Source organism: Salmo salar, chromosome 12 (genome assembly GCF_965601325.2).
Source record: "Salmo salar chromosome 12, fSalSal1, whole genome shotgun sequence".
In the NCBI taxonomy this organism is placed as follows: Eukaryota; Metazoa; Chordata; class Actinopteri; order Salmoniformes; family Salmonidae; genus Salmo; species Salmo salar.
The window spans coordinates 38,658,056-38,670,428 of NC_138302.1; the positions used below are offsets into that span (position 1 = coordinate 38,658,056).

Genomic DNA, 12,373 nt, shown 5'->3' on the forward strand with positions numbered 1-12,373 from the left:
TGTGACGATGACTCGTAGCCAAAGTGAGTCACTTGTCACCCTGGCACATTGATGTGCATACACCAGGAGGAGAGAGTTGCTCTCATTCTATGTGCCACGTGATCACCATCACGTTTAACACGTTACTGATATACTGTCGGGACCATGCAATCAAGCATCAATAAAGTACTGTTAGGATGCATGTTTGGCTTTAAGGGCACAATTGTAAGATATCTGATTGTTGGGACCTCTCTACTTCCTACCGATGTGCGTATTAACCAAAAACAAGCAGCACTATATTGCTTATTTTCCAGGCACATTTTTAAGGGCCTTTTTTTATCACGAGTAGAGTATTTTTCACTACAGCTACTACTACATAATGGCCTTGTAGACATTTTACCTACACTGAACTTCAAGGAGATCAAAGGCCCCTTAATAATCAATAACAACATGAGCAATGATGTGGAGTGGTTTACTAGGTTACCTACTGATTCATTAGGCCTAAGCTATTCTTAGCCACTCTTCCGTGAAGCTACTATGGGTGTGGTAAGCGAGAGAGACATCTGTTCCCACATTTGCTTGAACCTCGAGCAAAAGATTCAAGGGCCATAATGCAAGCAGCACACCAAAATGCAAAAAGCGAAACAGATATGCTTAAATAGTGCATCGGTGACCCACTAAATAAGGACAGGAAGTGAAGGCTCCATTAAACTAGCTTAATGCAGGGCAGACAGAGCCATTGTAGCTCTCCCCTAGCCACTTGGACAAAAGCTCTATTCAAAGTCCACAGCCACCTAGTCACAATAGTCTGGCAGCCCATTATTACATATTTACTAAACGAATCTAATTGGCTTTTTATGGAGTTGCAGACATCTGTCACAGTAGACTGCATGGCTCTGCAGCTTTTAACGATGTAGGACGCTTAAGGGTGGTCATGACAATGTGAGAGGAAATTCGGCGTCCTTTTGTGTCACTCTCTGACAGGATGTCTCAAAGGACACCCAAAGCAGTAACACCTTGCCTGGTTCTACTGTCCTGAAACCTACGTTGTGCTGTCATGACGAGAGATGGTTACGCTTTTTACTAGACTGTCATGAGTATGACATAGCAGATTTTATAACCAATCATAAGTGCAGTCTTACGCAGTATTGATGTAACACCTATTTATCTTACACAGGAAAGACAAATGTTCTTACTTGACTATGTACTGTAGCTGACTGAAACGTTATTTGTCTGTCATGACTACAACACAAAGTATGTTGTCACATGGTGTCAGAGGTGGGATCTGGGTTCAAGTGTGACATCAACAAAGAATGCCATACTGTGAGAATGACAAGTCAATGAAGAACAGCTGAGCAGCACAGACACCTTCATACTCATTCACTAAGCAGAATGGTAAGCACAAAATGGCTGCCGCAGTGGCACTGCCAGGCTCATTGTTATAAAAACTAGCAGAAAGGCCCAAAATGGCCGCCACAGTGGGCCCTTACCCTGCAGTTTCTTCAGGACTGCCACCTCCATCTTCAGGACCTGTTTGGGCTGCTGGGCCGACTCCACCTTCAACGCCACGTTCTCCCGCGTCAATAGGTCCAGCGCTTCGTAGATCTCCCCAAAACCTCCTCCTCCGATTTTCTTCAGCTAGAAAGGTGTCGAGGATAAAAAGTGTATTAAATAACATTCTTCTTGCTCTGTTCGAATGCTGGCTTTAAATCAATTAAATAAATGTACTGTACTAATCAAATTGAAGTTCAACTTGACAAAGCCTTTTGCATGAAGAACACCAGTTTTGATGGAAGAGTAGGTTAGCCTGATCCTAGAACTGTTTGTGCTGTCTTGCCAACTCCTATGGTCATTGTCATTGTTTGGCATGACAACGACCAAAATATGTTGGCAAGACAGCACAAACTGATCTGGGACCAGGAGATAGAGAGGTGTGTCTTATTGGTCGAACAGTAATCGAGTAAATTCATTTTTGTTGAGTGATTAGATAGTTGCCCTCCTTCGTCCCATCCCTCCTTCTCCAGCCACACTTCCTCAACTCCTCTATTGCCTTTATATTTCTTTCACCAAGTACTTAAGTGATTTGAACAACCCTATTATAATTTATGGCTTGATCATGACAGCCAAGTGCCGAAGACAAATATTTAGCAGCCATCTGCAAACACCCTCTACTTTCTTCCTCAGCTCTTTGGCAGAGGGATCTGTCAATCCGTGATTGGTTCTGACAGGGTCGTCCAAGTGATCACCATCAGAAGCACAGTAACTTTGGCTGTTGCGCTATCACTTTCTTAATTCAGTGGGACATTATTAAAGGGCCAGAAGTAACCCCCAAAAGTTTGTCAGATACCATTAAAGGGACATTTCACCGCAAAATAAGTGTGTCCAATGATTTAACACCCCAAAAGCAGTATTGAGTCAATTTTACATTCTGTTCTGTAGCTCCAGAAGTAGAGTTTAATTCATTGGACAATCTTGTGGTCCCAAATGAATAGGAACGACAGGGAATAGATACTAGATGCTGTGTATTAGTTAGTTACAATCTTTCCCATTCAGGTTGGATGGAGGCCTGCAGAATTCTGTAATTTGCTTGCTTTAAAGGTATGAAAAAACCTGACAAACTGATTTTGGATTTATCTGCTCAACTTCAACTTCAACTTTTGAGTACACAATCCCTTTAATTCTGGTGAGACACGGAGAACCTCGGTGATGGGGAGTCAAATCTGTGTGTGTGAAGGTAACCTTGTACTTAGCCCCTTAGGGAAACACTGATATAGAGAGACTATACACCAAGACAAAACCACGACTAGATCTACTATGTAGCGTACTCACCACTTTCCATCGGTCCTTGACCATGCAGTTAGGCGGCAGTATGTCCGCCGTCTCCCCAGCCCCATTCATGTTGGCGTGGTCCTGGAGGGCTGGCACTAGGCACTGCATCTGCCAGCCCGACAGAACGCGAGCAGCTCCCAACTTAAATGAGCCATTTATCTGGAAAAGGATATTCAATAGGACATAAGTCAGTCTTATTCCCTTTCTTTTAACACAATACCCAAGAGCAGGCATCACACAGCGCACTCAAAGCAAAAGGCATAAGTCAGGGTTGTCTTACAAAGCCATTCGTTTTGTTAGCTCGGGCCAAAGTGGAGGAGAAAACAAAATGGTATTTGCAGTTGTCCGTGCAAATACCCTGGTCAAACAGAAAGCTTGCAGGTATTGACGGTTGTAGTTGGACATCTAGATTGTCTTGAAAGAATAAGGGGGACAGACAGTACATACTCTGCATTTCTTGCCTCAAGTGAACAATGGAAAATAAGGCCTTAGGTATATTATATGTTGGAGGTACATCAACTACAGCGACTATATCTGTCCATGGATACGAAATGTCCTTCATATCTGAATAACATCAGGCCCAATAAGGAGATGCACTTTCCTTCGGGTGTGGCCAAATCAAATTTCAAATGACTTTTGGCACTTGAAGCACAGTACATCACACTCTGCTTGAACGCTGAGTTAAGAGTTTTGAACAAAAGCTTGATTATGTAACAATATATGCCAATAGTATACCTATAATATATGTAATTTGTATGTGATACATGGTTTTAGTGACCTACTATAAAGTGGGATCATAACCATTCTCAGTCTTGAACACTGCTGTACAACAACAAATTGACAATATATCTATGAAATGAATAGTAATGGAAATATTATTTGGCCTAAAATTTTCTGGTTGTAATCTCATTTTTTGGGGGTTAAGAAGACGTCATATACCTAGTTTACGACCAACTGGTCTCTGTTACAATCAGGTAAAGACGTCCTCTTCGTGACGAGATCAAGGCGTCACCAGATAACAACCAGATTTGGTTGCTAAAAATGCTTCAGCAAAACTTCATTATATAACCTGACCATGACGTCATTGCAACCAATTTTGCCTGATGAGATAGACACTTCTTAAATTTGACTTTATAAAACAAAACCTGTTTTTACATTGTAATATCTGGTCAGTCGCTGTTAGCCCTCTAAACTATTACAAGACAGAATACGTATTGGGTTCGAACCGATATCAATCAAATTGTATTTTCTAGATGCTTATGATTATTCTGGGTAAACAACATCTGGATAAGAGTGATGAATGTAAGTAGGTTAGTACCAAAACCATGCTATTCTGCATGCAGGGCCATGGAGCATTTAGTTATGCATGCACAGCTCAGCTCCACTTGGGGGGGGTACTTAGTCATGCCTAGGCTGAGGCCAGTAGAGAGACTGTGTGCATTATCTAGCAGATTAGTCAGCTGTGAAAAAGAGTGAGAAAATGCACTAGGAACACATACAATAGGTTTAGACAGAGCGTGTGAGCCCACGAGGGTGGTATTGCCAGTGCTTATGGCTTTAAAGCAAAGTTTGTCAATGCACCTGGGTCGGTTGCCAACATTTGCATTGCTACGGCAGGAAGTTTGTGAATGGATGCTGTGTCGCTGAATGTCATCGTGCCAATAACTGGTGGTTATTTCAAGCATTCCCATAGCACAGCAAGATTACAGGCCAGTAACACTGCAAATGTAGCAAGACCTGGGTCATGTTCAGTAGGCAAATGTTGTGGAACCTTGCAGATAGAAATGTCATGAATAGAGCTTACGCGACTCCTTATTCTACATGTCAGAGGTGCATGTTCGTTCTACGTAACATTTTATATCTGAATGTCCCATAAACATTGCACCCTGCTAAAAGCGGCCCTAGTGCTCTCCTCAGACTTGCTCTAAAACCCACAAGAGCAGGCAATATTGTAAGGAGTTCAAGTGAAGGTAGGACCAGGCAGAAGTACTGAATTGAACCAGCAAGCATTCAGAGTTCTAGAACGGGGCGGAAAGGTGTTCAGGGAGCATTTCCTCACTTAGCGTCCTCTACACAACCTCCATATTAACTTCCACACACTACAGCCATGGAATTTGAATTAATATTTAACTTTAACCTTAAATCATTAATGGGATAATTCACCCAATTTACAAATCATATTGGTGTCCTTGTCCAGAGACTACTTAAAGGGTAAGGAAATGAATGTCATTTTGTAATTTGAGTGAACTATGCCTTTAAGCTTATTTTATACTTTCATAAGTATGACTGACTAATAATTGATCAATCAAGATAATTTGCTGATCAGCAGTTATAGTGACTGCTCATCATGATGCCACCCTATAAGATCATATAAAGTAGGCTTCAGGTTGTGTGGTTTAAGATAATATATAATGCTCTGTCTAACTATTATAATATTATGGCCATCTTGTCAGGTGTAATGACAGATTCTGCTTATGTAGGGAAACACTGCAAGCCTGTTCCCCCCTTTGGGTGTAGTCCAATAATAATCTTGAAAAAGGAAAATCATATAAGCATCATCATAGTCTCATTTTCACTGGGCTGTGATAGCAAAACATAAGGGCAGTGCATCAGTGAGAATAGTGAGAGACTTGATAGACTCCTATCAATTCTAACACACAACTAAATGTGTATTTGCTGTCCTACACTATCAATAGTGTGAGGGGATCTACTTTGCGAAAAGCCAAGGGTTTGCTTTCAAGTTTCCCAGAACTATGAAGCGAAATCATGAAATTTCCTTGAAATCCGCGAAGGAAGCCGCGGCAGCCATTTTGTGTTCAAACTGGTGGGTAAAAGTGCAGCCACATTTCCAAGGGAACTTTGAAGAACACATTAACCTCTCACCATATTTACAACCTCTTCAAAAACCTTACGTCTGAGAAAAAAATCCTGACCTTGGCCAATTTAGTCGATGCCAAAACCCTCCTTTGTTAGCCTACAAGCCAAAACAAAATACAAATACAAAGAGGTTTGTTACGACTGCCTCCACAACCAAAGCAATGATGTTTAGAGATGTTTATATATAAAAATAATATTTATGAGAATGCCAGTTGTAATTTGAATGAGTAGACAATGATGACAAATAATACTATGACAGACAACAATACACACAAACAATACAATGCAATAATTTAGCATAACATCCATATAAGACGATGATTAGAACTACGAGACATACTGTATATAGCAATGGACAGTTGAAAATTAAAAGAAAAACATTAAAAAAAAGATTACAATCTATTAATTACTTCACAGGTCCCATCTATATTTGGCAGTATAAATGTTGTAAATAGGTCCTGATCCAAGCCATGGTTGAACCTGTATTATTACATGTAACACTGGCAAGTAAAAAGTTGGAACTATTACACAAATCTGATATCTCATCCTAAAGTCATTTATAATAGCCTAACAATTAGACAAATATTTAGCCTTACTCTTAAACACAAACTTTAATATTATTATGTTCCTATTGAGTTTAATTGATACTTCTTGATGGGCTATAAGCAAATTAACACTACACTGGGTGTGCGCTATAACTCTGTAGACCTATCTGCTACTAAGGCAACTGACTGTTCAACATTCACAAATAACAGGCAAAGAGAGAGTTTGAGTTAGTCAATAACCAATACCAACAAAGTGCCAGGTTAAGTAGTGTACATGCAGTATATATATTTTTAACCTAACTGACGGTTTAAATATGGTTACATAAATAGCTATAGCCCTATCACACAATAATTAAACATAACTTTTTGTTCAATTTCTGGACAACATTTCTGTCAATTTTGGGCACCCCTTATGGCTCAAGAACAGCCCCAGAGACAAAAGTCATATATAGCCTCTTTAATAAAGCACCCAGCAAGTTCCATTCATGCCCGTTAGGCCTTGGCCTACTGATATCCACATTAGGTGAAAGTTATTAGCCAAACGGAGAAGTCATGAAGAATATTACCTGGCGCAGAGACGGCACGTTAGTCTTTTCCGTCTTTTTGGAATCTTCATTTGGGATTTTAAGGTGGGAGAAGACTTCCTCTGACAAACAGTACTGCTACAGCTATACACTCAATAATAGCATCATTTTCCCATGTATGACCAAATCCATTGCGAGAACTTTTCAAAGGTCCATATAAACATCTACTCCGATATCCGACGCTAAAATGAACCGTACTCCTATGCATTTAGCAGGCAATTATCCCAAGCGAAACCTCCAATAAATTCAATCAAACATTTGATTTTCTTCAATTGTGTATTGACCTAACACTACAAAAAATATTTGCATTTTTCTAAATTATAATAATATCCTATTTCTTCGACACAAATGTGTCAGGCAAGCGGATTCCTATGATTACAAACTGCAGTGTACAGGTGTAGGCTTTGCATGAATGCACAATTGAAATACATTGTCGACGACTAAAATCCAGGTAAGCAAGTGGGTCCAATTCCGAAAAACTAGTCCGATACAATGCTTTGTCTTAATACTTGATGTCTCGGTTTAAAATACGGTTATATGCTCTCCAACGCCACGGCTCTCGGTCCATCCTACTCCACAGTTTTTGTCCGCACTGCAGCGTAGACTCATGCTTGACAAGAGACCCACCTATTACTACCGCCTTTATGGCGACAGGGGGCGCACGACACCCCATAAAGATTATGCAAGAACTCACAAAGCTTGTCCCACCTTACAAATATTCTACCCCAATAACAGTCCGTTTCTTCTCCTCCCGTGTAATGGACAGAGAGTTGGCAGTTTGACGTCAGACTTTCTAATTTTACAATAATATTGCATCTTTTAATGGAATTGTTTGATAAAGGTAGACCTACCATTAAGAAAAATAATACCGAATGCAATTTAGCATAAATGAGAGCAAAAACACGGGACTACAATTCCCAACGTGAACCAATCACTGGAAAAGGCCAGCCCTGGACCTTATCATACTAAAATACGCACAATGATAGATATAGGTCTATAATAGCCGATTGGCATTAATGGATTGGGAAGATCAAAATGTATTGCTATATTTTAAATACACTCCACGGCCATTAGTACATTCTACTGGAATTCAAATCCAAATTCTACATTTATATTCATTAAGACAACTATAATTCCTTAATTCAGCCACCTGGGCCTTCCGTGTACAAACATACAGCGATATTTACACAACCCTTCAAAACTGGGGAATGGAAATAGCAATAGGATAGTAAAGCTTTTCTTCTTACCTAATTCTCTTCAGCCGTGATGACATGAAAACCTCGAAGACTTTGAAGAGGCGCATTGTTTCGCCTCAACGGTCAAAACCATTTCAGGAGGTTCGCCCCACGTACCACCATTTCTACGGCAGCATCCTCCTCCCTGCTTACATTCGCATCCCCAGCATCAGCATCATTTAGCAACCACAACGCTCGTCCTCTGTGCTTTCCTCAGAGCGTTGTGCATAGGCTACACAGCACATACCGCCACCTACTGGAGCGGAGAAGAACATTTGAGACCTGGACGCACAATTAGGCTTATAATTATGTTTTGAAAAAATGTACATGGTGACTTAAAAGTTAGGGAGGATGACTGATGAAAATGATTTTGAACAAAACGTTTAAGGGGGATTGTTTTTATTTGTATATTTTTATAAATAGCCCTATCTATATAATTTGGGGAGTTCTCAAAGTAATTTTGAGGAGGACCTTTCTCCCACAGATATTTCAGTATAGGCTTGACTTGAGTATACAGCAGCCTAAAATAGTATTACAGTAGTATTAGCAAGTGACAGGGCTGTCCAAGGTACCGCTCAACCAACCTGCACATAGGCTGTGCTGCTGCAGAGCCTTTTGTAGGCTGCACACTCTTGCTTTCAGTGCTTGTGAGTGCAGTTTATGTCAAGCAAATGGAAAAGGAAAACTGTTCAGGGCTTCAGGTTCTCACTATTTGGAGACTTAATGTTAATGTGTGTGTACCTGACAGGTGTGTATACCTGACAATTCAATAGGCTTTATTAGTATGGAAAGATCGAGCACTTACATTGTCAAAGCAAACATACAGGAAAATATCAAGATGATCCAATAATACTACTACTAATAATAATAATAATAATAAATACCTGTCTTCAACAAAGGCCCTCTTCATCTCAGTGATTTAACGGGGTGTCATCATGAAATGCTGCAAAGTGTTTTTTCAGCTTAGCTTGAAGAGGGGCTATCATTGAGATGGTTGGGATCTCCTTTTCACACGTGATGGTAGTTGCAACATTGAGAGGTGCTGACTTGGTATAGGCTCTGAGATTAAATAGGCACACATGTCGCGCTCCTATAGCACAGCAATACTGCAACCTGCCCATATTATCAAATATTTGACTCAAGCTACCGGTCTATTTACTGTGTTAGCAGAATGTTTTAATATTTTTGCAGTAACTTATGCTGTATCTGGGAAAGGACTGTGTCAGTTTCTGAAGAGTAAACACTGGAAAATTCTTGTAGACCTGTCAGCAGAACGTTTGAATTCAACAGTGTTTTGCATTAAACTTTTCTCCCAACCTAAATATAATGGACTGTCCACGAATTCTGAAACATTGTCTTGGGCAGGCTACCAAAAAAAAGAAATTACAGTACTTACAGTAGCATATAAAGGAGTACTTCAATGTAAAAGATCAACTGTTCACCTGTTAAATTCAACTGTATATTATAAACTGCACTGCCTATGCAATTGCAACTTGAAATACACTATTTACTGGGCTACTAGGTACAATTAATTGAGATATGCACATACACCGAATAAAAATATAAATGCAACATGGAACAATTTCAAAGATTTTACTGAGTTACAGTTAATATAAGGAAATCAGGCAATCTAAATAAATTCATTAGGCCCTAATCTATTGGTCTGTTGGTCACAGATACATTAAAAAAAGGTGGCGTGGATCAGAAAACCAGTCAGTATCTGATGTGGCCACCTTTTCCTTCATGCAGCGCGACTCATCTCCTTTGAGTTGATCAGGCTGTTGATTGTGGCCTGTGGAATGTTGCCCCACTCCTCTTGAATGTCTGTGTGAAGTTGCTGGATATTGGCGGGAACTGGAACACGCTGCCGTACACGTTGATCCAGAGCATCCCAAACATACTCAATGGGTGAAATGTCTGGTGAGTATGCAGGCCATGGAAGAACTGGGGAATTTTCAGCTTCCAGGAATTGTGTACAAGTCCTTCAGCATTATCATGCTGAAACATGAGGTGATGGCGGCGGATGAATGGCATGACAATGGGCTTCAGGATCTCGTCACGGTATCTCTGTACATTCAAATTGCCATCGATAAAATGCAATTGTGTTCATTGTCCGTAGCTTATGCCTGCCCATACCATAACCCCACTGCCACCATGGGGCACTCTGTTGACAATGTTGATATCAGAAAACCGCTCGCCCACACAACGCCATATACGTGGTCTTCGGTTGTGAAGCTGGTTGGATGTACTGCCAAATGATCTAAAACGACATTGGAGGCGGCTTATGGTAGTCAGCATGGCAGTCAGCAATGCCAATTTCATGCTCCCTCAAAACTTGAGACATCTGTGGCATTGTGTTTTGTGACAAAACTGCACATTTTAGAGTGGCCTTTATTGTCCCCATCACAAGGTGCACCTGTGTAATGATCATGCTGTTTAATCAGCTTCTTGATATGCCACACCTGTCAGGTGGATGGATAATCTTGGCAAAGGAGAAATGCTTACTAACAGGGATGTAAAGAAATTTGTGCCCAACATTTGAGAGAAATAAGCTTTTTAGGCATATGGGACATTTCTGGGATATTTTATTTCAGCTCATGAAACATGGAACATGTTTCGTTTTTATTTTTGTTCAGTGTAGTAATTTGTTGTATGAACCCATCATGACCACAAAAGGTGAGACATTTATTCTATAATGGTTATGAAAATAAAATAAATATGTCTGTATTTTAGATTCGGAAAAGGAAACACTAACATCAAAAGGCTGAATTCTTGTATGTCTTCCTGTTTACATTTTTTTTATGAATAAGCTTTTCATCATATCCTTCATTTGCCAAAATAAAATTAGGCTACTTGCCAGCTTGCAAAACAATATTTAAACCACTAGCAGAGATGTGTGTATCCACGGTCTAAAGTTTGCGGGGAGGTGACCACATTCTCAAGTCAGGTTTCATTTTTATAAATGCCAATTTTTGCGTGAAAACTGGCGCACGCACATTTTGGTTGTATATTTTGTACGTACGCACAGTTTATACATGAGGTCCCAAGGCAGGTTCTTTGTTGGTGATGTCCAACTTCACGCATGACTCCTTCAGTAAACCACCAATACTTTTGCCTGTGTGTGACTCGTTGTAGTGTAGACTCTGGTTTGTAACACATGACCCTTCATCTCCCACTCTGGAGATACAGTTGAAGTCGGAAGTTTACATACACTTAGGTTGGAGTCATTAAAACTTGTTTGTCAACCGCTCCACAAATTTCTTGTTAACAAACTATAGTTTTGGCAAGTCGGTTAGGACATCTACTTTGTGCATGACACAAGTCATTTTTCCAACAATTGTTTACAGACAGATTATTTTAATTATAATTCACTGTATCACAATTCCAGTGGGTCAGAAGTTTACATACACTAAGTTGACATTGCCTTTAAATAGCTTGGAAAATTCCAGAAAATAATGTCATGGCTTTAGAAGCTTCCGATAGGCTAATTGACATAATTTGAGTCAATTGGAGGTGTACCTGTGGATGCATTTCAAGGGCTACCTTCAAACTCAGTGCCTCTTTGCTTGACATCATGGGAAAATCAAAAGAAATCAGCCAAGACCTCAGAAATGTGTTTTTAGACCTCCACAAGTCTGGTTCATCCTTGGGAGCAATTTCCAAACGCCTGAAGGTACCACGTTCATCTGTACAAACAATAGTATGCAAATATAAACACCATGGGACCACGCAGCCGTCATACCGCTCAAGAAGGAGACGCGTTCTGTCTCCTAGAGATGAACGTATTTTGGTGCGAAAAGTGCAAATCAATCCCAGAACAACAGCAAAGTACCTTGTGAAGATGCTGGAGGAAACAGGTACAAAAGTATCTATATCCACAGTAAAACGAGTCCTATATCGACATAACCTGAAAGGCCGCTCAGCAAGGTAGAAGTCACTGCTTCAAAACCACCATAAAAAAAGCCAGACTACGGTTTGCAACTGCACATGGGGACAAAGATTGTACGTTTTTGGAGAAATGTCCTCTGGTCTGATGAAACAAAAATAGAACTGTTTGGCCATAATGACCATCATTATGTTTGGAGGAAAAAGGGGGAGGCTTGCAAGCCGAAGAACACCATCCCAACCGTGAAGCGCAGGGGTGGAAGCATCATGTTGTGGGGGTGCTTTGCTGCAGGAGGGACTGGTGCACTTCACAAAATAGATGGCATCATGAGATAGGAACATTATGTGGATATATTGAAGCAACATCTTAAGACATCAGTCAGGAAGTTAAAGCTTTGTCTCAATTGGGTCTTCCAGATGGACAATGACCCCAAGCATA

General features: G+C 40.3%; 1 protein-coding gene across 2 annotated transcripts in view; it reads right to left on the reverse strand.

The window, feature by feature from the left end:
• Positions 1–8,243, reverse strand: part of ttbk1a (tau tubulin kinase 1a) — a 54,792-nt gene extending 46,549 nt beyond the window's left edge. The window contains exons 1-3 of one of the 2 annotated variants that reach the window (XM_045691308.2): positions 8,062–8,243; positions 2,809–2,967; positions 1,470–1,617 (exon numbers count right to left, since the gene is read on the reverse strand). In XM_045691308.2, coding sequence (XP_045547264.1) covers positions 1,470–1,617; positions 2,809–2,916 — 256 coding nt within the window. In that variant the 5' untranslated portion in view covers positions 2,917–2,967; positions 8,062–8,243. Of the gene's footprint in view, positions 1–1,469; positions 1,618–2,808; positions 2,968–6,796; positions 7,421–8,061 lie in introns of those variants that run through there. The other variant, XM_082958893.1, reaches the window with a different exon arrangement.
• Positions 8,244–12,373: the final 4,130 nt, after the last annotated feature.